Below are 27629 nucleotides of genomic sequence, written 5' to 3'. Positions count from 1 at the left end.
ATGACGAACGGATGTTGTTATTATCCACTTCCGGGTAAGAACACCCGGGCGCCATCTTGTCTTGTTCGTGAAGAAGTAGAAGCATCGAAAGGGTTGGAGAGGTGTTACGGAGACGGTGGCTACAACAGAGTTCCGGAGCCAGACTGGGTAAGTGATAGAGAACAATTACACGTGGGGACTTGCCGGACCATTACGATCCTCTTGGTTTCTGTGGCGAAGGGAGAATAACTTAAACATGCTGCGTACGCCGCTTGGCGCGACCGCTGAAACCTCATTTCCTAAAAGCGACGGCGTCCGCTTGACTTGGTAAAAGCAGAGCGGTCTTCTAGGTGAAAAGGAAATGTTCTTGGTAGAGAGTATTCACAACCCATTCTAATGACTATTTTCCTCTCGGATGAGAAGAGACTAATTGTTGGCTTCCCTGACCGGCCGTTAAGCACTACGCCTGCGCAGTGGGAACCCCTTTTGAGTAAGGGGTGCGGGGAGGCGGAGGCCCCGACCTGGAGCTTATACCCTGTGCGGTTCCGACAACGCAGGCGCGGACAGGGGCAAGCGCGTCCCGTTAGCTACAGTTGGGTTTCTTAGTTTGTATTTTTCCTGTGTTCTTATCCAGTGGTGGATGTTATTTGTTAAGCTTTATGAAAGAAACTATCCAATATTTCAGTTTTATCTATGGTGGATAGTATTGGGTAAATTGGGCACTGGACAAATTTTAGTCGTGGGTTAAATTGTTAACAGTCCAGTTTAAGATCTTAATCTATTAATCTTTTTTTCTCCTCCTGCCCCCAAATAAAATAAACTTGGAATTTCTTACTTGAGTGCAGCAAGGCAAAAACAACAAAAACAGAGCAGAACACTAAAGATTTTGTTTGCGGAATTGTTTTGTAAAATGTCAAGGGGCTATAGGGAAAGTAACAATAAACCAGTTCTAATATTTTCTTGAGGGGCTCTATATATTTTTAAAGTTTTATTAATAAAGTTTTTTTTTTAATAAGTTTTTGATTTACAGAAAAATTGAGCAGTTAGTACAGAGTTCCCTTAATACACCCGCAAACACACATTCACATAGTTTCTCCTCTTATTAACATTTATTAGTATGGTACATTTTTTACCATTAGTGGACTAATATTCATAAGTTGTTATTAAAGTTTATAGTTTATTCCTATTTCCTTATTTTTTTACTTAAAGTTCTTTTTCTGTTCCATCTTGGATGCCACATTACATTTACTTGTCACGTATCCTTAGGCTCCTCTTGGCTGTGACCGTTTCTCAAGCTTTCCTTGTTTTTGATGACTGTTGTGGGCTGAATTGTGTTGCATGTCCCCCTACCCCCCATTCATATGTTGAAGTCCTAACCGCAGAAAGTGACCGTATTTGGAGATAGGCTCTTTAAGAAGGTAAAATGAGGTCATTAGGATGGACCCCAACCCAATATGACTGGTGTTCTTATAAGAAGAGATTAGGACACAGAGGGAAGGCCATGTGAAGACACAGGGAGAAGCTGAACATTTGCAAGCCAAGGAGAGACGTCTTAGAATGAAACCTGCCCTGCTGAAACTTTGATCTTGGACTTCTAACCTCCAGAACTGTGAGGAAGTAAGTTTCTGGTTGTTTAAGCCATGCTGTGGTACTTTGGCATGGCAGACCTAGCAAAGTAATACAGTGACCTTGATGTTTTTGAGGAGTACTGGCCAGGTATATTGTAAGGTGTATTATCGGAATTTGCCAGATGTTTTTCTCATGATTGAAATGGAGTTATGGATTTGGGGGAATAAAATCACAGGTAAAGTGGTCCTTTCATCACATGCTCTCTAGGGTGCATACTATCAACATGACTTATATCACACTGATATTGACCTTGATCACTTGCCTGAGGTATAGTTGGTGAGGTTTCTCCACTGTAAAGTTACTCCCCCCACTTACATATTATACTCTTTGGAAGTCAGTCACTTTGCACAACCCACACTATGGAATGGAGAGTTATGCTCCCCCTCTGTTAGAATGGAGTATTTACATAATTTGAAAGATTTCTCCATGGGAGATTTGTCCCTTTCCTCCCTTTGATTAACTTATGGACTCTTGGTTATTCATTTCATATTATTATCCAATAGTACTGTATTTTGTTGCTCAAATTGTTCCAGCTTCGGCCATGGGCAGCTCTTCGGTTGTCTACTGTTCTTTGATATGCACCCATCAACTTTTTTCTTTCTTTTTTTAGCACTTTCTTCCTGGCATTATAAGATGCTTCGGGCTCATCAGTATTTTTTGCCCCAGTCCTAGAATCAACTATTGTTCTAAGGATCCCTGATTCCTTTTATTAAAGAGTGGTATTAGAGCCAGGATGTAGGTGCGTAGGTTTGTTTGTTGCTACTAGGCCTTTCTACATTTATTTTTCAGTTATAGATTTTGGGGGGGGGGGTTATAACCGAACTATCCAATTTTCCAATATTTTTTGAGTACCTCCTTTGAACCTCAAACTACAAAATATTTCAGTGTATACTAAAATGCATGTCACATCAAGTAGCAAAAATGTTTTTATCACATTACAAATGATTACAAGATTAATTGTTAGTGCTATTTCCATCTAGCCTGACTGAATTGAACAAATGAATTCTTTTTGACTTCGAGATCAGTCAACTCGTGTCTAAGACTGAAATGGCAGGGTCGAAGAGGATTGTTGTATTTTGTGGCTTCTCAGCTTTGTGTTTGTTGTGAGAAACATTTCACCATATACCTCAAAGGACAGGTGTGTTTCTGTATCTCTTTGATTTTGCAGTTGATGCTCAAGTGCTTTAAAACACTGCATTTTTAATTCTCACCCATCTCTTTGTCATATCCTATGACTAACTTTTGCAAATATTAATGATTTTCATTTAAACACGTCGTTTTAAAGAACCTCAAAGCAATGAATGTTCTTAGAGTCGTTTAAGGAAGGGATAAAATAAATGATGGTCGTTTCTGGTTGTATTAGTTTCCTAGGGATACAGTAACAAATTACCACAAACTGAGTGGCTTAAAACAATAGAAATTTAATCTTTGTCACAGTTCTGAAGGCTAAGAGCCTGAAATCAAGGTTTTGGCAGGGACATGCTTCCTGATGGCTCTAGAGGAGGAGCCTTCCTTGCTAGCTTTTGGTGGTTTTTGTCAATCCTTGGTGTTCTTGACTTGTAGATCCATCACTCCAATCTCTACCACTGTGGTCTCATGGCATTCTCCCTGTGTGTGTCAGTATCTCTTCTAAGGACACCAGTTTAGATCACACCCTAATCAAGTATGACCTCATCTTAATTTGAATACATCTGCAAAGATGCTGTTTCCATATAAGGGCACATTTACAGGTATCAGGGGTTAGGATTTCAACGTATCTTTTGGTGGGACATAATTCAATCCATAACACTGATGATAGTTAAAAGCTTGATTTTTCCGCCCCCAGCAATGTGATAGTTTTGATGATCCGATGCAAACCTTGGTTGTCGATCATTTTGTTCTTTCCAAACCTGATTGTTTTCCAAGGAAATAGCAGTTAACCTGACCCCATAAAGGGAAACTCTTAGGAAAGTCTTGTAGCCCAGCTCATCAGTAATCAAATATCAGCATATGGCAGCTACCATGGGCTTTGACAATTTATGAAAACCAAATATACAGCCTTAAAATAGAATGTGGACCAAAATACCTAGAAGCACTCCCTTTATTGCAAGATTTGTAGCAAAAATTAATATGAATGGAGTTAATAGTTCTAACGGATTGGTGGACCCAAATGGAGGAATTCATATAGCATCAAAGTTGTCCTGCAAGAACTTCAGTGCCTAGTGATGTCTAAAGAAAATATGAAACTCTCTCAGCCTCCTGAAGGGCAGTGTTACACCACTTGATTAAAAAGAAAAATCATAGGCCCTTCTCCTTCTCCCCCATTTGATTTTCTAGGTATGTCTTACAAACCTCAAGGTACTGGAAAGGAAGCTCCCATTCAAAGGCAATTTATCTTATGATACTGTATATGATACTAATTTTTTGTCCATTATACAAGTTGCACTGTACCAACTAGAAATCAGATTTCTCCAAACTTGGCAAGTTGAGCCTAACAATCTTTAAAATTAAAGGTAAAGGAAGAACAAATAAATTGGAATCAATTTTTGATGTTAAAAAAAGTCACAGTAAGGGCCAGCCTGTGGCTCACTTGGGAGAGTGTGGTGCTGATAACACCAAGGCCAAAGGTTTGGATCCCTATATAGGGATGGCTGGTTAGCTCACTTGGGAGAGTGTGGTGCTGACACCACCAAGGTAAGGGTTAAGATCCCCTTACCAGATGACCATCTTAAAAAAAAAAAAAAAAGTCACATTAGCTGTATTAGAATGTCATTTTCACGGTAGAATGTTAAGTGTATATTCTTGATGATGTATTTCAATGAATGAGTAAAATATTTACCCACTCAATATGTGCAAAGCACTATGGAAATTCAAATAATTACAAGATGTTTTTTCTGCCCTCAAGAAGATTGTTGTTTGAGCCAAGACAAAAACATGAAATACAGTCCCTCTATTAGAAGTACTGTACATCATCTTTAACTTATCATCATGGAAAATTTCAAACAGTACAAATTAGAGTGTAGTGAACACCCATCTTCAACAGTTAATCAAAATTCTCCAAGTCATGGGCCGGCCCGGTGGCGCACTGGATAGTGCGCTGCTTGGGAAGCGCGGCGGCGCTCCCGCCTGAGGGTTCGGATCCCACATACGGACCGGTTCCCGCTCACTGGCTGAGTGAGGTGCGGGAGCAGCACCGAGGGTTGCAATTCCGTTGCCGGTCCCGGTCTGGTACGGGGGCGACACTGAGGGTTGCAATCCGTTGCCGGACACGGAAAAAGACAAAAAAAAAAAAATTCTCCAAGTCATTATTAAAACATTGTGTAAATGTCATTTGCAATGTTTAAATGTCATTTGTAATGGTATGACGTTAAGTTATTTTATTAAACCATAATGAAATTTTAAAATATACATCCTTTGATTACTATGTGGTGTGCCTTTGTATTTCTTCTGTTTTCCAGATTTTATGTTTGTTTGCTAGTTAGTAGTGAAGATTTTATGGTGAAGATGAAGGAAGAGTAGGATTCCTAAATCCTTGCCATCAGATCACTTATAATCTTGCTCTTTAATTAAAAACGAATTACTGAAACCCTTTATCGAGCATTGTGCTAAAAGTTCACATTAAATGTTGAATAATCCTGGGGTTTTTTTTTTTTTTTTTTTTTTTTTTTGTCTTTTTTTTGTCTTTTTTGTCTTTTTCTGTGTCCAGCAACGGATCGCAACCCTCAGTGTTGCCCCCGTGCCGGACCGGGAACCGGCAACAGGATTGCAACCCTCGGTGCTGCTCCCGCGCCTCGCTCAGCCAGTGAGCAGGAACCGGTCCGTATGTGGGATCCGAACCCTGGGGTGGGAGCGCTGCCGCGCTTCCCAAGCGGCGCACCATCCAGTGTGCCACTGGGCCGGCCCTGAATAATCCTGGTTTTATACCAAGTCTTTCTCTAAAATTTGTCCCTTTTCTACAAAATTTTTAGCATTAACTCTAAATTTAGTTTTCATGACCCAGAGATACCTTTTTTTGGACTAGTTTATAGAAATTTACTCCCAGTCCTGTAAGAAAATGAGACAGAGGTCAGGTGATTTGCCCAGTGTCTCACAGTTAGATGGCTTTTGTGTAATTTTTATTGCCCTATCAGTCATTATGGGCCATGCTTGTCATGCTTATCAGCTTTCTTTGATTATTCTCTGTATCTTTTAAAATATGTTTCTAAAAATACATTCATAATAAAATAATACAAAGAATACAGAAAGATATAAAATAAAATTAAAATTCTTTGATCCCTTTTTCCACTTCCCAGAGTTTACCAGTTTTAAAAGGTTTTTGTAATTTAGGAATTTTCCGTATATGATTGCATTCTTGAAATGAAAAGCCTCAGGTGGCATCATTTTTCATGTTGTTTCATGTAATTTTTTTTTCTCTTAGTAATACAGCTTGTATATCAATACATCTCAGTATATAAATGTGCCTTATTTGTTTTAATGGCTGAGTAGGTGTCCACTATATGACTCACTTTAATTCAACTCAGTTGCCTTTAATTAAATGTCACTAAAAGTAGATGTTAATTGTTAGAAAATATGCTGCAGATTTTGATTTATGGTGTGAGAATACTCATCCATGATTTAAGTCCCTGAAGTGGAATTGCTGGGTCAGAGAGATGTGCATTTACAATTTTTATTTTCCCTTAGTGTTTGGCCAGTATGGATATCTGAACCCTTGACCTTGGTGTTATAACACTGCATTCTAGGGCTGGCCCGTGGCTGACTCGGGAGAGTGCTGATAACGCCAAGGCCACGGGTTCGGATCCTATATAGGGATGGCCAGTTAGCTCACTGGCTGAGCGTGGTGCTTACAACACCAAGCCAAGGGTTGAGATCCCCTACCGGTCATCTTTAAAAATCAAATAAAACCACTGCATTCTAACCAATCGAGCTAACCAGCCAGCCCCATATTTACAATTTCCGTAAGATACTGTAATCCTAAATTGTCTTTCAAAAAGTTTAATTTGGTATTCCACCTGTGCTCATCCAATAGTCATCTATAACCAAATCAACTCCAGATTTAATTAAAACAATTCATTAAATAGCTCCTAACGTCTTCCTTGCTGTCACCTTCTTTGCTTATTTTTAATTCTGCTGTGCTTCTCACAATTTCAGTCTTTTTCTATATTTTTCTCATCCTAAGATATCAAATACTGTGCTTGATTAGTAGCTTCCATAAAAACAGTGGGGAAGAAAAGCTTTGGAAAACAGCCAAAGGAGAAGTGGTTGACTTAAACATAAAGAAAAATGGCTACAAATAGTACAAATAAAACTCTTGAAAAAATGCGGTTAAAACCTCTTCATGCATAGGAAAACTTTGAAGTTTTGTTTGTTTTTGTTTTTTAATAATAAAAGCTTTAACCCTGTGATATAGTGAGAAGTAGGGACAGGAGGACAAACAGACTAAGAATTCTTCCAAAAATAAAATGAAATCTAAGTCTTACATTGCTTCTGGAAATGGAAATGGAGTTGAGCAGAAGTGGATTGGCATGGTCAATCTTTTCTTATTTTTAAAAAAACTCGATAGTTGTAAACGTAAGTGCTGCCAAAAGCAATACTGAGGGGCCGGCCCGATGGCGCACTGCTACAGTGCGCCGCTTGGGAGCACGGTGGCGCTCCCGCTGAGGGTTCGGATCCCACATACAGACCGGTTCCCACTCACTGGCTGAGCGAGGTGTGGGAGCAGCACCGAGGGTTGCGATCCCGTTGCCGGTCCCGGTCCGGTACGGGCGCGACACTGAGGGTTGCGATCCATTGCCGGACACGAAAAAAGACAAAAAAAGGGGAAAAAAAAAAAAAAAGCAATACTGAGAATGTCCTGGTGATGGTATTAACCACCAGTAATTGAAGTGCTGAGTTTTCATGTGTTTCTCATTTAATTCTCACACTAGCCCTATGCGGTAGACTTTTATTGTCTTCCATTTTACTGATGGGAAAACCAAGTATTAAAGAGTAATTAGCCCATGTTTACACAGCCAGCAAATGGGTATAGGTAGGCATTGTAAAACAGAACTTGTGCTCTGAAATCTAGGTGACAGGTGATGACCAGAAAACTTAAAAGGAAAACCGAAAAAGTTGTCCATGACAGCCATTAAACATGAATAAGATTTGGTAGCAACAAGGTCATGGATTCAGATCCCCCTACCAGCCAGCCAACAAAAATAAATAAATAAATACAAAACAAAATATGAGTAAGAAAAAAATTTTGAGTGATTTCTGGAAAAATAAATTTATGTGTTGGAAATGATGGTAGGGAGTCAATACAAATGATTTTTATATTTAAAGTGGTTTCAGTAAGTGCACGTCTGTTTGCACCTCCAGTAGGCACTGTATATAAAGCTGGTGATAATTTCTACATTGTATGAGTTTACCACTTAGGACAGAAAAATCCTATATGTTGAACTCTGATAAGCTGTTAAAGCATTGGAAAACAGAGCAAGCAGAGCTTATGCCAGTGTTTTGGTTATCATACATATAGATCAACAGCTTCTTATCATTAACCTTTAAACAGTAAACAGAAAGGAGGAGCTACAGACCACTTGATTATTCATTTGCTGTTTATTTAGGGCCTGCTATGTGCAAGATGCTGTTCTCTACTTCATGGAAGATAAAGAAGATGAATAAATTTGTGTTTCTATCAAGTTTAAAAAGCTGTTGATCTAATGGAAAGAAAACTAAACCATTTCAGGAACAAACTGTTTTCTTGCCGATGTTAATTTCTAATCAGAATTCCTTAGAAAAATCTGAATTGATGCATTTTATTACCTCAGTTGTGCCATTTAAGTTAATATCAGGTTGATGAGTTTTTTTGGTTTTTTTTCAATGTTTGTTGTTTTTTTCTCAATCTCTAAATAGTTTGACATTGTTTTATATTGTGAATGAATTGCTCAAGTAAATAAAAGATATTTTAAAAGAAAAAAAGATGATAAAAAGCTTTGCCTCTTCATTTCTGATGTATCTCTTTTTCTTAACTCTATAATGGTAAAATAATTTCCCATTATAAAGTTAATGGAAGGAAGAGTTCCAAATCAATTTGCAGATGATCACACTTTTATGTTGCATCTCTAAGATTTATTTTTATTCTAATAAGTCTTCATAATCTACAAGCAGACTTATATACTCTTTTTTTCCTTTTCCCCTAGGGCATAAATAATCTTGCTGCTATGCTTCAAGCCATAGTCTGAATCAGCCTGTTTTAAACAGAAAATAAACATCTGAGGTCAGTTAAAACAGTAGTTGGTATTTCTTCTTGGTGTTTCCTATTATTTTATTTATTAACTTTAAAGTTGTAAGGGAAGTTACTTTTCAAGGGCTCTAATGACTCAGTTAGCTTTTAAAGGGCTTTAAAGGTATAATTGGGAAACAGGAGAGGAACAGAAGTGGGGGAAGAAAGGAAAACTGAAGAGGGGTTAGAAAAGGAAATGTATTTAGCTTGGAACTGATAACCCAATCCAGTTGTTGGCCTCAGTTGTGGTGCTATTTAGTGCATATTTTGCCATATTTTCATAATACCGTTGTAATAGGCTCTCTTAGTGTACCTAGAAGACAAACACAGTTAACCCTTGAACAACATGGGTTTGAACTGCACAGGTCCACTTATATTTAGATTATTTTCAATAAATATATTGGAAAGCTTTTGGTTAGGTATGTCATGAAGGAAACAGTTAAGGTAGGCTATTAGTAGTTAAATAAAGAACTTAACTGCTACTTAAGTAACAAGGTGGAGACCCCAGTGGTTTTGGGAGCACACCCTACTTAAGTAGTAGTTAAGTAATTAAGTTTTGGGAGAATCAAAAATTATATGCAGAATTTCACTTGCAGGGGGGTCAGTGCCCCTAACCCCTATGCTGTTCAAGGGTCAGTTGTACATTTGACTCATAAGTAAACCAGGGTGACTTAGTTTTGTTAATGGTGCGACCTCTTAGTTCTATCACAGTGGCAATTAAATTTCAACTTGAGTTTTGGACATTCAGACCATAGCAGAAGGCAACAAAAAAATGTACTTGACAGTGTTCTTCAACTGAGAGGTCAGGATCTGCCCCTGAGAATGTTGTAAAGATTGGAGGGCAAACTCTTAAAACCCTGAGTTATAATGGCCAGTTGTCCGATGGGATGTGTACTTCCTCTTTTTATCTGGCTTTCTACTTTTTGTGATCCTACAGTATTAAGGCTTGCTTTTGTCTTGTTTTCAGGGTAGAGGAAAGGTCAGTCTAGAAGAACGCATTTAGGAAACATTTATTCCTGCTATATGCAAAGCCCTAGGATACAAACATAAAGAAGAAACATGCCTTGCAAACCATTTGTGTCATTGGTTATTGAGTAGGGTTTTATATCAGTGTTCTATAAAATACCTGTACAAAGATATCAGACTTGTAAGACTTTTAAATTTTTGTTAGGAAAGTTTTCAAACTAGTTTATAGAAAATACCCATTTTCTATATTTAATAGTTATTAACAGAGTACCCTTTTCGTATTTTTTCCATGCTATTTACATGTTAAGAAACAAGGTCTTGGAGATTCTTACCTTCTGAATTTGTCTGATTTGACTGTTTTTTCTGATATTCTTTATCTCATTCTTTTATCTGCTATAATCGATCCAAAAGCTTGATTGGATTCAGTTAACCATTTTTGATGAGAATATTGACAGTGATCCTGGGGACACAGTATTATATCTCAGACACCTAATAATCTGTGGGGGTGATTTTTTGGCAACCTTTGAATTTCTGATTTCTCATCTATCTTCTAAGGTTTCCTGAATCAATTATTTTATTAGGTTTGGGAATATGGCAGTCTTCTAATTCTATTCTACCTTCTGCATTTATTAGCTGTAATTATTTATGAGGAAGAATTTTTCTAGAGCTATTTGGTTACCCTCTTAGAGGAGTCTTGGTTGGGGGGAAATTAAATCACTTTTTTTTCTTAGAATCTTCAAGATAATTAGGTTTCCAGAGATTTATATTGGGAAAAATTAAGGGTTTTTTTGTTGTTGTTGTTGTTGTTGTTGTTGTTTTAGCTAAATTGATTAGAGCTGTACTTGCCACCAAACTCTGACATCAATATTAGCATATAGTTTTTTTACTCTTCCTTACCAACCTAAAAATTCTAGTTGCCTCTGGCAACCTATTGACCAGAATTTTAGAGCTCTGGTTACATAGATGTATCATCATATAATAATTTCTGATGCATGAGGTTTTAAAAGTAAAGAACTCTTACTGTAATTTTTAAACTATGGTTAATTTGTTGAAGATAGAAAATCAAGTATATTTTAAAAGAAAGGATGTGGGATCAAGGAGGACAGCCTTGGCAGCAGTGGCCCTTGAATCAACAACAATGGATGCAGTCATTTCAGCACCAACAGGATCCAAGTAAGGAAACATAATGAATTTGGAAGGGGAAGGGTGGATGTATGGAGATGGATAGGAAATAGGCAGTGGGGTTAAGGGAGATGGGATTAGGATTGGTTCATTGGACCATTTTGTGATCAAAATGTAATCTTTTCTCGTAAATAGCCTTGCCATCGTATATGTATAATAGGAAATGGATTTTCCTTTGGAAGACTTCCTCAGAGGGGATAAAGCTTTATGAATATTTTATATTTTAAAAGTGATTTTGTCCTTGTTTTTCTTAAGAAAGAGAAAGTCTAAAATATGTTGCTTTAGTGTAGAGAGTTCTTCTGTCATTCTGAGTCTTTTCAATTCTATGTAGATCATATTTAACTGTATAGTATGCTGTGTCATTAAAAATTTTCTTTTTACTGTGGAATATTTCAAGCAAATACAAAGGTAGAAAGAAGAGTTTAGGGAACCCCTATTTATTACTTAGCTTTAACAGTTATTAACTCATGGCCAATTTTGTTTCATCCCTTTGAACCCTTACATTGTTCTGCCCTTGCTGGGTTAATTTGATGGTATTTCTTTTTTTAGTAGCTATGTAGCATTCTGCTGTAGGACAGTACTGTAATTTAACAAACTCACTTTCAGATGTTTGTTTATAGCTTTTCACTTTTTGAAACAAGTAGCATAGTCTTTTATATATATTGTTCACTTGTCCAATTATTTTTTTAGGAAAAGAGCTAAGTTTGCTAAGTCATAATTGCACACTTGAAAAATTTTAGATACACATTGCCAAATTTAACTTCATATGGGTTATGCCAATTTTGTTTCAACTGAAGTGTATGAGAAGGCCTGTTTAATCTTTACTAAACTGAGATGTCAAAAAATGTATCATACTGTACTTTTTTTTTACTCTAATAATATTAGACTTTAAAATGTGGAGTATAGATTTCTAGGAAGGAAAAAGGGAGGGCCGTCAAGATAGTGGGGACAATGGATTTTGAGTAAAGAATGGCTGAGAAGTTAAGGAGATGTGTTCTGGCTAGAGAAGAGAGCCTTAGTTAAAGAAGGGCAACTGTGAGGGGAGGAGGGATAAATAGCTACACTCATCCAAGGTCTGTAGGCTTGAATGAAGGCCTGGAAAGATGAAGAGAACAAGCTAAAGGAAGAAATGGTTGAGTTTGATTGTTTTTATGGTGTTTTTTTAAAAAAAAAAAATGACTGAAAAACAGAACTAAGATGAAGGGGATAAATTTCCTATGAGTTAATACTAGAAACGAATTGAGTGTTTTTGTGGAGTTCTTTTCTGAAGTTTTGTGGAGTTACTTTCTAGCCTGAATATGGGTTATTTTCCAAGTGTTCTTTCAGCTATAACATTCTATAATATTTTAAATCTCTACTAAGGAATAACTGAAAGTCTTGTTTAACAGAAAGGCACTATCTTTTAGCTCTTAAATTCTGAATGCTAAATTCCATGTTAATTTACTTTAGGCCAGATTGACTGGGCTGCATTGGCTCAAGCTTGGATTGCCCAAAGAGAAGCTTCAGGACAGCAAAGCATGGTAGAACAACCACCAGGAATGATGCCAAATGGACAAGATATGTCTACAATGGAATCTGGCCCAAACAATCATGGGAATTTTCAAGGGGATTCAAACTTTAACAGAATGTGGCAACCAGGTTTGTTGTTTATGTTTTCCAAACTTTAGGGCTGTTTTTAAAATAAAATGAAGCTTAATATTAAAGTGTTTAATTTTTTAGTTTTATGACTTCTTGAAATTAAAGGATAGGCAGTTTCAATTTGATTTGACCTTAACATTTTGTGGTTTAAATTATTCTGTACTCAGTCTGCTAGCATTGTGGCACTCAGTTTGATTCTTTTCTTGGTTCTTCATTCCTAGGCTGACAGGGGCTGGGAACACTCTGGAAACCTCACTTGGCATCTAGGGAAGAGAGAATTCTTTATCTCTCTATTGCAACCTCTGGCCTTTTCAGAAGCAGCACTGGCAGAATAAAACATGTCTACCCTCTAATTAAAGAGAAATCGTGTCACTATGTGACAAATCAGTTTGTCAAATATACTCTGCCCCTACCATCCACCCACCTTTTTCTTCCCCCCCTTTTTTCAGATAGTGAAGATCTTCCATCATATTTTGTCTTTTAATTTTGTTTGTTTTTTTTTACTTCACAGTAGGATGTAGATTCTTTGATGCTAATTCAGTTTTCCATGGCTTGTGTTATTAATTATTTTTAATAGTCACTTCAGACTGTTTATAGAGATATCTCACATTTGGGTATGCTGATAGGTGAAGTTATACCCCCTTTTCCTTTTAATACTTACTGTTTCTCACTATAAGTATGGAAAACTCAGAAAAGTATCCCCTAACATCACTTTTAAAAGGATAAAAATACTGTAATCTTTGATACTGTAAGGTGTTTAATTTCTAGCTTTCTTGAAAGTTAAGTTTCCCCAAGTTTGAAAATGTTTTAGTTCCCAAGTTCAGGTTTATAAATGACTTACCCTGGCATCCCCACCCCCTAGTTTTACTCTACTGGCTTTCTTTGTGATCCTGGGCAAGTGGTTTACCTCTGTGTGCTTCAACTTCCCCTCCTGAAATTGGCAAAAATAATACCTGATTTCTCCCTACCTCACAGGGATGTTGTGAGGAAAATTGTGTTCATGGAAGAAAGAAATTATATAAAATCTTGGGGTATTATTTTTATGATGTTGTTGCTGAACAAAAATAGAAAAATTCAAAAAAACTTGATTTGGGTTTTGTTATATTCATTAAAAATAATTTTGGACATTTGGTTTTCATTTGTTTGGGGTATGAATTAGAGTTATTAGCTCACTTGAATTATTTGTAAGATAGTTCATTGCTTATTTTTAAGATATACAAAACAGATTTGACCAAGAAGTCATAAGTTTTTTAAAATCTGTTTCTTTACTGAAAAAATAATAGCTTTCTTGAGATCTTGAAAATTTGTGCTGATTTTGTTATAACCCCCTGTCGAATGTTTTTATGCCTAAATCCTACATAGAATGGGGAATGCATCAGCAACCCCCACACCCCCCTCCAGATCAGCCATGGATGCCACCAACACCAGGCCCAATGGACATTGTTCCTCCTTCTGAAGACAGCAACAGTCAGGACAGTGGGGAATTTGCCCCTGACAACAGGCATATATTTAACCAGAACAATCACAGCTTTGGTGGACCACCCGATAATTTTGCAGTGGGGCCAGTGAACCAGTTTGACTATCAGGTGAAAGATATTTTGTTGCTTTAATATTGTAGATGTGCACGTAATTCATTCTTTGGAAGTGTCTCATCAAGAATACCTACCTAAGATATGTGTTTCACTTTTCAGACTTGTACAGATAAACTCATACTATGTCTCAGAAAAGTTATCGATTTTTGAATAGTAAAATCATTAGGTTTTTATTTTCTGTTTTTTTTTTTTAAAGATGACCAGTAAGGGGATCTTTAACACCCTTGACTTGGTGTTGTCAGCACCAGGCTCCCAAGTGAGCTAACTGGCCATCCCCATATAGGGATCCGAACCCATGGCCTTGGTGTTATCAGCACCACACTCTCCCAAGTGAGCCATGGGCCGGCAACCTTCTGATTTTTTTTTATTTGGGAAAATGTTACAAAGGATTATTAGAGGAAAATTTGGATAAAATGAAAAATGTATAAGTGCAATAGCTATATGATTTGTATTCTAATTTATAATTTCCAAATAGTATATTTATTTATTTATTTATTTATTTATTTATTTATTTATTTATTTATTTATTATTTATTTTTTTTTTTAAAGATGACCGGTAAGGGATTTCAACCCTTGGCTTGGTGTTGTCAGCACCACGCTCAGCCAGTGAGCAAACCAGCCATCCCTACATAGGATCCGAACCCGTGGCTTTGGTGTTATCAGCACCGCACTCTACCGAGTGAGCCACGGACCGGCCCTTCCAAATAGTATATTTAAATGTTAAATGAAATTTAGAAAATACACAATAGTTGAATATATTACTTATAAATAATAGATTATGGTTAATACATGAATAAAACACGTGAACATAGATCATCTTCCTAAATGCATCTTAGATCCTAAGTGCACGTATAGATTATCTTCCATAGTTTATCTTCTGCTACATAGAATTATGACTGTTTTTCTAGTGTTGTTATTTTTTTTTCCCCCATTCTGACATGACATGTTAATGGAATTGTACATAATTTCATTTGTAGCATCTAATTCATTCCTAGGGATATAGAACTCTATGGGGAATAGTGTCATCATGTATGCCCTTATACTTTTTATCCACTCTACCCTTAGATCATCCTGCTAGTGTCTACCCTTAAGTCATAATGCTAGGTATTATTTTGAAATAATTAATTACAATTGTTACCTTATAAACTCAGGTATCATAATTTAAACTTTTGAAAAAACCCATACATTATTTCACTAATTCTAAGATGGATTTGATAATATCCTTGAATACTTGTACAATATTCACCTTGAGATAGTAATCCTCTAATTAATACATATTCAGATACTTTTTGTAAACTCATACTTGGTGTACAGTTATGACGGTTTTCGATCGGTTTTTGAAGAAATGTCCTGGCAGGGAGCTTCTGCTTATTCCACTTTTGCTTGGTAGATCCCATGCTAACAAGACAAAGAGCTCTATTGGCAACTGGCCTAGAATAGCCTCTGAAAATAGCAAAATTTCAAAAAATATTTAATGATTCAGTAATTTCTATTTGCTTATAAATAAACATGCCTTGCAAGATTATAGAAACAACTTAAGTTCACTAGAATTAAGCAGCTGAAATTGACAAAAAGATTTCTTAACATTTTCTAGCTAAAGAAAAATCGATATTTATTTGATGTCTTGATGGTGGTAGGGTTAGTTTATAAATGTATTTAGAATGAAAAAGATCATTATATATATATATGATCTTCTCTATACTTGGTTGAAAATAGCATATCAACTGGCTTTTAGAAGGCCCTTCGCATTTACACAGGCAGAAATCTTTCTTAAGAAAAGCAAGCCTTGGGGCTACAGAAATATCGATGGATATTAGAACCATGGAATTCTTGGATTTGCTGCACACATGGATTTCTACTGTCCCAGTTCATAACACGTGTGTGTCCCAGAGAATATATTGTATTAATGTGAAGAAAAATAAACTGCAATACTCTTTCAGCATGGGGCTGCTTTTGGTCCACCGCAAGGTGGATTTCATCCTCCTTATTGGCAACCAGGACCTCCAGGACCTCCAGCACCTCCCCAGAATCGAAGAGAAAGGCCATCGTCATTCAGGGATCGGCAACGTTCACCTATTACACTTCCTGTGAAGCAGGAGCCTCCGCAAATTGGTAGGTATTTAAGTTTAATGAACCACAATTGGCATGATTTCTTTATCATGTAAAAGGATGTTCTGTTTTCTTAAATGGTTCTAATACCTCTGACCTCTGAGATGTCAGGAGTTGATACTTTAAAACCCTATCATTTTATAGTCATAAACCTGAAAATTACAAAAAAGATAGTGGTCTAAAATATTAAAAGTTCTGAATAACAAACTCCAGATTTCATGATGAAATGTAAGTTTATGATAGCCATAGCATCTTGATATTTTTTTCAATGTTGACATTTCAGTACATTATGCCAATATATGAGTAGTTCCCCTTTTTTAAATATCCTATTTGTTCTGTCTCTGGTCTCTGTCCATTCTCAGTTCATCTGATACACAGCTGCCAGATTAATTTTCCTTTGATTATTTTACTTTCCATAAATATTTTTGCAGAAAATTTCAATTTTTAAATAACAGAGCCAGCTTATTTATTTCCAGTGATAAACTATGTATTTATGCCATTTTATATCTGGAGAGCCTCAGATCATTCACCATTTAATGGACCAGAACATTTAAGTCTCCTTTCTTTTTTTTTTTGGTCTTTTTTCGTGTCCGGCAACGGATCGCAACCCTAGGTGTTGCGCCCGCACCTCGCTCAGCCAGTGAGCGGGAACCGGTCTGTATGTGGGATCCGAACCCTCGGCGGGAGCGCCACCACGCTCTCAAGCGGCACACTGTTGCAGTGCGCCACTGGGCCGGCCCTAAGTCTCCTTTCTTACATTTTAAGAAGAGTCAAACTTACTGCTTTTTTAACTTATCAAATAATACCTGTTCAAGTGAATTCTTAGTGTGAAAACAGACTAGTGCTATTGTTTGGCCCTGCTCTGTTTTCATATTTTTGAATTAACCCACATCACTTTTTTTTTTTTTTAAAGCCAGCTGGCCAGTATGGGGATCCAAACCCTTGACCTTGGTGTATCAACACTGTGTTCTAACCAACTGAGCTAACTGGCCAGCTGCCATATACTCTTTCTTGGCTTTTTAACGTTGGGCACATTGCTTATTCTCTATGAGCCTCAGTTTCCTCACCGGCAAAAGAGATCAAATAATAGTAGTGATCTCTAAGGGCTTTTGCAAGGATTAAATGATGGTTTCATGTGTTTTCATTGTGCCCTGGCAAATTGTGAGCATTAGGACAAAGTTTTCTGCTCCTATTAAAAGTGGTGTTAAGGAAAAGCCCTATGTTTAATGGGGTTTTTTTATTCACAATGTTTGTAGAAATTCAGGCATAGGAAACTCACGTGTTTATTATGATTTTTACTTAACTGACTTGTAAATATTTTTTTCCATGTGAAACAGATGCAGTGAAACGCAGGACTCTTCCAGCTTGGATTCGTGAAGGTCTTGAAAAAATGGAACGTGAAAAGCAGAAGAAGTTGGAGAAAGAAAGAATGGAACAACAGCGTTCACAATTGTCCAAAAAAGAAAAGAAGGCCACAGAAGATGCTGAAGGAGGAGATGGCCCTCGTTTACCTCAGAGAAGTAAATTTGTAAGTAGAATCCCTTGACGTGTTAATATTTGGTTGAAAAGTTTACTGATATAGATATTTTAGCCTATAGGAAAGTATTAGAGTAGTATTCCTGAGATTACTTTCAGTAAGTATATTGAGGATTATGTTTTTTATGTATGTGTTATTGAGAGTAGAGTAAGGAGAAATGGGGCAATGAGTTTATAAAACATTTCATTCCAGAGGGAGATTATTCCATGGGCTGCAAGGTAGGTCTTATCTTGATTAACACCTCTGTGTATGTTTTTTCATTGTGGTATAGCTGACTCTGTACTGATGGATTATAAAACAAAACTACTTTAAAATGGCAATAGAGAAATAAATTTGCCTTTTTATGAACATTTAAATAGAGGGATATTTTTAATTTTCTTTTTCTTTTTCTTTTTTTTTTATAAAGATGACCGGTAAGGGGGTCTTAACCCTTGACTTGGTGTTGTCAGCACCAGGTTCTCCCAAGTGAGCCAACTGGCCATCCCTATATAGGGATCCCAACCCGTGGCCTTGGTGTTATCAGCACCACACTCTCCCAAGTGAGCCACGGGCTGGCCCTGAAGGATATTTTTTAAAGTTTGTGAAAAAATAGAATAAAGGGATAATACGAATCTTTCCATGAACTTTTTGAAGTAGCCTCATATATACTTACACTTGAGATGTAACAATTATTGTTTTTTTTTGACATGAGCACTGAAAATAACATTTTAAGTCTTTAAATCTTCATTCATAAGTAAGATGGCGTGAGTGGTTTAGGAGTTTTTTAATTCAGCAATAATGTGTTCCTACCTGGCATGACAGCCGCAGCACTGGCCAGTATGCAAGTCAGGAAACGGTCTTCCTCCCGAGGCCATTTGTGCTTCAGAAATAAATCTGAAAGAGAATAGCAGAACTAGATTTTGGCAGACAATGGTTTTGCTTAAATGCAAAATTACTTTTATTTTTCTCAAAATACCCATGCCAAAGCTGTGCTTTTGTTCTGGATGTCATGGAAGTACAAAACAACAGAAAAATACTATTAAAATAAAATTTACCTGTTTTTTTCTTTTAATCTCTACATGAGATAATGGATTTCCAGATTTGATTTGGTTTGTTTGTTTGTTTTAGGTGGTCATCTTGTCTTTAACTTAGTAGGATTGTTAAGAGTGACTTGGTCAAAGAAGGGTTCCTTAGTGTATGCTGTGTGAAACCTAAAACCATACAAGACAGACAAACTGCTGGCATTTCCTCAATCTAAAGTAGACCTCATTTATCTATTATGTAGCCATAAAGAAGCAAGTTGTACTAAGTTTCAGGATCACCTGAGATCTTGGAACTGACTAGAGATTTTTCATTTTAAGTCACGTGGTTTTAGGTAAATAGCTGTAAAAAATAGCTATAAAAATTACACTGAGTAATATGTCTGTGTTCTATTTATTCAGAGTTCTGCAAGCCACTTATTTTACGACCATCATATAAAATGGATATTAAATCAGTATCTGGGCATAATGTTTTTCTGGTTATTCTGGTTATTTACAAAATAAGATCAAAATTGACCAAAGAAAAAAATTTGAAAGTCTTATTTCATATGTTTTTTAATTTGGGGTTCTAGATTTTTGATATGTAGTTAACTTGGATTTACATTATAAGCAAGAATTGGGGCTACCACACTATTACTTTTTATAGGATAGTGATGAAGAAGATGAAGACACTGAAAATATTGAGGCTGCAAGCAGTGGAAAAGTCACCAGAAGTCCATCTCCAGTTCCTCAAGAAGAACAAAGTGAACCAGAGATGACTGAAGAAGAGAAAGAGTATCAAATGGTAGAATATGAAGTTTCTTATTATGTACAAGAATTTGTAATTTTTTAAAACTATTAGTTGGCTATCTTAAACATTTGAACTGAGAACTCTGAAACAGTTATAAAATATTTATATATATATTTGCTGGGCCAATAATGCCTACAAAATCCAGATAACACTTAAAATATAAAATCACAGCCCATAAAGCAGTTATTCAGCCCATTTCCAAATACCAATGTTGTAATTCAACAATGTTTTATTATATGAGATCCAAGAGAATATTTATTGATCTATTATTTTCTTAAATGTGTTTTTTTTTAAAGAAGAAATATTGAGGGGCCGGCCCGGTGGCGCACTGCTACAGTGCGCCGCTTGAGAGCGCGGCGGCGCTCCCGCCAAGGGTTCAGATCCCACATACAGACCGGCCGCTCACTGGCTGAGCGAAGTGCGGACGCAACACCGAGGGTTGCGATCCCGTTGCCGGTCCCGGTCCGGTATGGGCGCGACACTGAGGGTTGCGATCCGTTGCCGGTCACGAAAAAAGACAAAAAGGAAGAAAAAAAAGAAATATTGAGAATGGTTAAAAGAATTTGTAGAAAAATAAGTTTAGGAAGCACTGGGGTTGAACACAGTTAAACATATTTCTTCATTATTATTTATTATCTGTAATGTGTATTGTCATTTTCTGAGACTGGGAATATAATACGCTGCCTTTCCCATATTGAAAGATCAGTGATCTTTGAGGTGTATTTAGAAAATGCTGATTCAGTCTACTCACGTTAACTCTTACTTAAGGATTCTGTAATAGTTTATTGGTATAGTGCAACAGTGAAGAATAAAAGGATTTCATCTACTAGAATAGAATAACATCCTTTTCCTTATTTTCCTTGTTTTTTTTTCCCTCCTCAGATTTTTAACCTAACCTTGAGAAGTGACTTAGGGAGCTTGTTAATAGGGACTTTTTTTTTTTTTTTTTTTTTTTTTTTTTTCCATGTCCGGCAACGGATCGCAACCCTCAGTGTCGCCCCCGTACCGGGACCGGCAACGGGATCGCAAACCTCGGTGCTGCTCCCGCGCCTCGCTCAGCCAGCGAGCGAGAACCGGTCTGTATGTGGGATCCGAACCCTCGGCGGGAGCTCCGCTGTGCTTCCCAAGCAGTGCGCCACCGGGCTGGCCCCAATAGGGACTTTTAAAAACTATTTTGTCTCTAGATAAGAATTTCGAATCTCTACTATATAAATAAATTCATAATATTTTTTTCTTTGATCCATATAGTTTTAAAAGTTTTAAGGTTTTGATTTTTTACAATAATTTTCAAGATATACTCTTTAGAATGGCTGATCTGATCTATAGAAATGTTTTATAAAATGGCTTTGCACTTTAATTTTTTTGAAAATGTCCAACTATATTTGTAACTAATAAATTTTAAAAAGTATATGAAATTATTCTTCCTTAGATGTTGCTGACAAAAATGCTTCTGACTGAAATTCTACTGGATGTCACAGATGAAGAAATTTATTACATAGCCAAAGATGCACACCGGAAAGCAACAAAAGGTATACTGTGGGTGTTTGTGGTTTTGTTTTTCTGGGGGTATTATGACTTTGGTGACAATTTTGAACTTTTTTTGTTGTCCTTGTTGGATTACTATCAGATATTTGAATATTCTCTTCTTGCATGTTTTAATTCCTTGAGAAAGGTTAGATTTGTAAAACATCATATTAAAACTGCACAAATACTTACCTGAGCAAAAATTAGCAATCATACTGTTGTCCTGTAAGATATAATGTGGAAGATTCCTGATGTTCAATTTATTTCACCTGATTTTTTTTTTTTATAGATACCATGCTATTGGCGTATGACTTATAATACAACTTATTATGACTAAGGAATTTTGAATTATGAACCTTCAGAGTTTTCACAGTTTACCAGTTATACTTCTTACAGAAACAAATGATTTCCACCATCCCCCTCCCCAAATTTTTAGTAACACTTTAAAAATATATTGAAAATAAAAATTAAATTATGTGCCATATCTCAGAAATAGAAATACAGATATACTGGTCAACATTTTTTCTCATTATAACCCAATTTCAGCTCACCTCAGAATTATAATTTCAAAGCCAGACAGGCTACTGGTTTAAAATGAATGTTATGTTTTTAATGTTTCTTCTCTCCCCAAAAAGCAGCAATAGTAGTAGATTTAACAATACCATAGACTCTCATGACTATGAAATCGTGGCTATTTGTGTTAACATGTTGTTCCTGTTGTTGATGTGATACAAAGCTCCTGCAAAACAGCTGGCACAGTCCAGTGCACTGGCTTCCCTCACTGGCCTCGGTAAGTGTTCTCCTTATTTGTGAGAGGGCCTAAAGGGAAAATCACACTTACCTTGTCACTCTACATGTTCTGTTTTGAAACTGTGCTATTCCTACTCAGTTTATAAAACGTAGGTCCTAGAGCTATGTTAGTCTCTGGAAGATTTGCCTATTTCTTTTGACTAAAGCATTAACAGTGGGAATATTATAAATGTGATGGCTAATTCATAGTTTATTGGGGCAAGTTATAATAGAGGATTTACTCATCACTTGCTCTAATATATGCATTATATATATATATAATTATATACAGTTTGTACTTAATAGTACATAATTTGACCATGATAGTATCTAAGCTCACTTTCAGATATATTGCATACATACCTTAGGGAAGGACCTATCCACTAATGCTTTTAACAACTTTTATATACATTGTGTTGCAGCAAGTCGAGTTTTAACATTAGAGGAAAGGGTTTATTTTATCATAGAATAATAGTATTGTGTTTATAATTTGCTATTTGCATGATATATTATTGAAGCTGTAAAAGCTTAAATTTGCCTTTTCCACATCTTTATTTCAAATTAATATTTGTGAGGATTAATAGAAATGGACAGAACCAAATACCCATGTGGTTTTATTACTATTTAGATCACTTCAGGGTGGGGAGTAGTGTCAGTATCATACCATTTTTGTGCCAGTGAGAATTACAGTATTCTGATTTTTTAGGGAATAATTGCTTAGCATACATCCTGGGATTCCTAAACTTGACCAATGAAAGAGCTAATTTTAGAAATATTTTCAGGGTCATTGTACATTTTATTAAGGTAGTTGAATTAATTAAGCTTTAGTGAGGCTTTCTTAACAGTCCTGTTAAAATGGTTTTGTTGGTTAGCATGGACAGTAAAACAAAACCATTATCATGATTCCTTTATGGTGAGAAATACATGAAATAATCCAGAAAGAATGAGGTACAAAATAACCATTGCTTGAGGATTCTGTGAACTTTTTCAGCATTTTAATTTATACTTCTCCCCACCCCGAATAAGCATATTCTTCCAGGAAAAGGCAATGAAAAAAGAAATGAGCTTTCTTCTCAGACCTTAAAGTTTTTAGTGCACAGTATAACTTTTTCATATGATAGACCGAGCTTTATGCACACAGGTGGACTGGGTGGTTATGGATCAGGAGACAGCGAAGATGAGAGGAGTGACAGAGGCTCTGAGTCATCTGACACTGATGATGAAGAATTACGGCACCGAATCCGGCAAAAACAGGAAGCTTTTTGGCGAAAAGAAAAAGAACAGCAACTATTATATGATAAACAGATGGAAGGTATATCTTTTAGACTTTACTTAATTTTTGTCTGGTTTTGTGTATGTTTCTTTTTATTTTTTAATCAACTTAAAAATATCACAGGATAGAATGAGGGTTAGATTATAAAAAATATGTGATGTCAATGAAACTAAGGTCACAGTTTTTTTGTTTGTTTTAGGAGCCGTATATTCCAGTGGCTATAAGCCAGGCTATTTAGGATATTTTTATTTCTTGTTAAATTTCTTGAAATGAAAAAGAAGACTTTGAAATGGGAGAAATGTATTAGTAAGACTATTGAAAAGTAAATTGTAGCTAGGATATTTAAGGAAAATAGAGGACCTAGAAGTTTTTTATTTAAAATATGTAAGTACAGTTTTTAAGAGTTTACATAATACTAGGAATAATGAAAAAGTATTTTATTAGAATTTCTTTTTTGAAAAGTCTTAATTGGATAATTTGAAGGGTAAATAAGATTTCACTAAAAATTCCCTGTAAATCACTTATTTGCCTTTAAGTTACTTTAATTGGACAAAATGAAAATCTTTTCTTACTTGCCTATATGCACCTCTACATTTTGATTCTGTGTCACTGCACTGTCTAGGAGGGTAGCTACATATAGCTATTGAGCACTTAAAATGTGGTTAACCCAAATCCAGATGTGCAGTAGGTATAAAAAAATACACACTAAATTTCAAAGAGTCTACATGAAAAACAAAGAAGTAGAATGTCTTAGTCTGTTTTGTGCTGCTATAACAGAAGACCTGAGACTGGACGATTTACAATAAACTAATTTATTTGGCTCATGGTTCTGGAGGCTGGGAATTCCAAGATCAAAGGGTGCATCTGGTGAGGGTCTTCTTACTATGTCATCCCATGGTGGAAGGTGGAAGGGCAAGAGAGCATGTGCAAGAGAGAGAAGGAAAGGAAGGGAGCTGAACTCATCCTTTTATCAGGAACCCTTTCCCGTGATGGTCAACTTATTCCTTGAAGATAGCATTAATCCATTAATCACCTTTTGAAGGTCCCACTTCTCAACACTGTTGCATTGGGAATTAAGTTTCCAACACATGAACTTTGGGGAACACACTCAAACACAGAATATCTAAGTATTCTTTTTAATTGATTATGTGTTGAAATGATAATATTTTTGATATATTGGGTTAATAACGTTAAAATTAATTTCACCTGCTTTTTTAATATGGCTACTAGGAAATTTTGAATTATTTGTGTGGTGGCTTGTAGTGTAATTCTTTTGAACAGTGCTACTCTGTTGTTAGCTTGGAATTTGGTCATACGGGAGTTTTTCATTTTACATTCAACTTTTCCTTTTTTTGTCTTCTTCTGTTTCAGAAGAAAAGCAACAGACAGAAAGGGTTACAAAAGAGATGAATGAATTTATCCATAAAGAGCAAAATAGCTTATCACTACTAGAAGCAAGAGAAGCAGACGGTGATGTGGTTAATGAAAAGAAAAGAACTCCAAATGAAACTATATCAGTTTTAGAACCAAAAAAAGAGCATAAAGAAAAAGAAAAACAAGGAAGGAGTAGATCAGGAAGTTCTAGTAGTGGTAGTTCCAGTAGCAATAGCAGAACTAGTAGTACTAGTAGTACTGTCTCTAGTTCTTCCTATAGTTCCAGCTCAGGTAGTAGTCGTACTTCTTCTCGGTCATCTTCTCCTAAAAGGAAAAAAAGACACAGTAGGAGTAGGTCTCCAACTATGAAAGCTAGACGTAGTAGGAGTAGAAGCTACTCTCACAGAATTAAAATAGAGAGCAGTAGGGCTAGGGTAAAGATTAGAGATAGGAGGAGATCTAATAGAAATAGCATTGAAAGAGAAAGAAGACGAAATCGGAGTCCTTCCCGAGAGAGACGTAGAAGTAGAAGTCGCTCAAGGGATAGACGAACCAATCCTTCCAGTCGCAGTAGGAGTCGAGATAGGCGTAAAATTGATGATCCACGTGGAAATCTTAGTGGGAGCAGTCATAAGCATAAAGGTGAGGCTAAAGATCAAGAGAGGAAAAAGGAGAGAAGTCGAAGTATAGATAAAGATAGGAAAAAGAAAGAGAAAGAAAGGGAGCGTGAACAGGATAAAAGAAAAGAAAAACAAAAAAGGGAAGAAAAGGATTTTAAATTCAGTAGTCAGGATGATAGGTTAAAAAGGAAACGAGAAAGTGAAAGAACATTCTCTAGGAGTGGTTCTATATCTGTTAAAATCATAAGACATGATTCTAGACAGGATAGTAAGAAAAGCAGTACCAAAGATAGTAAAAAACATTCAGGTTCTGATTCTAGTGGAAGGAGCAGTTCTGAATCTCCAGGAAGTAGCAAAGAAAAGAAGGCTAAGAAGCCTAAACATAGTCGATCGCGATCCATGGAGAAATCTCAAAGGTCTGGTAAGAAGGCAAGCCGCAAACACAAGTCTAAGTCCCGATCAAGGTAGTATACTTTTTAAAGTATTTTGTCTGATTTTTTTTAAAAAATTTGAATTTATTCAAAGTTGAAAGTGTCCTTTCTCTCTCTCTCTTTAATAAACTCAGTTTGGTACTTGATAAATGATCATAGTCTTAAATAACGTTAAAAATACTATATAATATTATTTATTTAAAATTGCAGATTTTTAGTTTAAAATACATTTTTATTTTTAAATTTTGTCTTTTCCCTTTTTTTTGTTTTTTCAGATCAACAACTCCTCCCCGTCGTAAGCGCTGAGGAATGATGTGGCAAGAATGCCATGATGTTGTTTTAAAAAATTCCATGAGTTTTAAGGGCTTGTCTCATTATAGAGGCACATTGTGGCTGTGTAGGTGAAACCAGAATTTTTTTTTTTTTAAATCTGTAAATAGGTGTACTTTTTCCAAATGCTGCTCCAAGTTACTTAATAGGATTTCTTTGTATTACATTTTTTCAAAAAACAGTGCATAATAAGACTATAAACATGCCATTCTCTTTCAGCTGTAATGTTCTTAAAATTATTCTTGAATGTACTGTGATGTCAATAAAGTTCTTTAGTTCATTTTTGTTAAACTCTTGCACCTTAATTTTATGATTTTAATCTAAGGAACGTACTTTAATAAAAAGGCAGCTGGAATTTTGTATAACAGGTTTTAAAGGTACTTCCTCCCACCTCCCCCAAAGAAAATGGTTTTAGCTTAATAGTTTGTTAAAATTTGTAAATTGTATCCATGGACTTTTGTCAAATTCTAACTTTAAGGCTGTGGAAGAGGTCCCAAAATAGACCTTTACTTTTCATTTGGAAGCATTTGACAGCTTTTTAAAGTTTTCTTTCTATTTTGAGGATTTTCAAGTAATATATTTTCTGTGTGTATAAAATATGGTTCACTCCTGTAAAATGAAATTGCTGGAATCAATCAAGCCAGTGCACCAGTAGAATTATTTACAAGGAACAATTGTGTTTGACACTAACAGTCAAGTCTGGAATTGTATTCTGCAGTCACCCAGTTCAGTTTTAGAAGCATCATTAAACACTTTGAGGTTATTATAGAAATAAGAGTCACAATTCAGTATATTTATTTATATTTTTAAAGTGTAATACAACCTTAACTTAATGGAGGAATGCTGTATTATGCAGGTCTTTGTCAGTTTCATAACATTAAAATGGTCTGATTTTGTCAGTTTCTGAAAATTATGATCGGTGAGTGGTCTAGCAGTTTTAGGTAGGCAGTAATAACTTGTGCATAGAATGGGGCTCTTGAGGCATTTTAACTTAAGTGCTCAACTGCTTTCAGGGTCCAATTTCATATTATTCACTTACACAGTGATAGGTGAATTTCTGAAAACAAATGCTTTTAAATTTAATTTAAACAAAAAGCAGGTGCAGGACACAGAAAAGTTTTAAAGTATGCCTTTTTACCAGCAATAGTTCATTTAAAAATAATGCCAGATTTTTGCCAAGATCAGTGTTTCCTCAAAATGAAGATAGAAGTGGATTTGTATAGCGTGCTCTTGTACCTCTGCATAGGTTCTTAAATAATTTTGAACAGTTGTGCATTTATCTAAAGGAGATAAATCAACTGTGAATAAATGCATGTTTACCAAATGGCTGTTTACAGTGCATTTAGTTCTGATATTTATAAAGTTGACATTTCACAGAATAACTGAAATAGTTTGGAATTCTATATAGTTTAGACAACAGTCACATCTGGAGACAAAATAAAGGAAAATGTGCAATATTTTTTATGTAGGTGAGCTAGCACAGTGTACCTAATTGCAGAATTATCTGATTAATTTGTAATAGATAAGTTGTATAGCATTTTCATATCTTAAAATGTTTTTTAGATCAATCTTTAAGTGAAATATTTTCAAAATAAAATTCTACAGAAAAA

At 35.9% G+C, this 27629-nt stretch overlaps 1 protein-coding gene and 1 pseudogene across 3 annotated transcripts; both read left to right on the top strand.

The window, feature by feature from the left end:
* On the top strand, positions 1-3872 carry LOC103591946 (annotated as a pseudogene).
* Positions 31-27629, top strand: PNISR (PNN-interacting serine/arginine-rich protein). Of its 3 annotated transcripts, none has more exons than XM_008574518.1 (13): positions 31-147; positions 8763-8839; positions 10866-10984; positions 12443-12631; positions 13994-14217; positions 16164-16335; positions 17670-17860; positions 19535-19672; positions 21108-21207; positions 21939-21992; positions 23133-23303; positions 24636-25722; positions 25965-27629. In XM_008574518.1, exons 3-13 carry the CDS (start codon positions 10897-10899, stop codon positions 25993-25995), a joined length of 2445 nt encoding a protein of 814 aa, XP_008572740.1. In that variant the 5' UTR covers positions 31-147; positions 8763-8839; positions 10866-10896; the 3' UTR covers positions 25996-27629. The 3 variants fall into 3 exon arrangements, with proteins under 3 accessions (XP_008572740.1, XP_008572739.1, XP_008572741.1); XM_008574517.1 differs by having other exon boundaries at positions 57-147; positions 10870-10984; XM_008574519.1 differs by having other exon boundaries at positions 57-147; positions 10870-10984; positions 24636-27629.

The sequence above is a fragment of the Galeopterus variegatus genome, unplaced genomic scaffold, assembly GCF_000696425.1.
Source record: "Galeopterus variegatus unplaced genomic scaffold, G_variegatus-3.0.2 Scaffold1057, whole genome shotgun sequence".
In the NCBI taxonomy this organism is placed as follows: domain Eukaryota; kingdom Metazoa; phylum Chordata; class Mammalia; order Dermoptera; family Cynocephalidae; genus Galeopterus; species Galeopterus variegatus.
The sequence above is the reverse complement of the archived record's forward strand: the minus strand, read 5'-3'. Positions and strand labels throughout refer to the sequence as shown.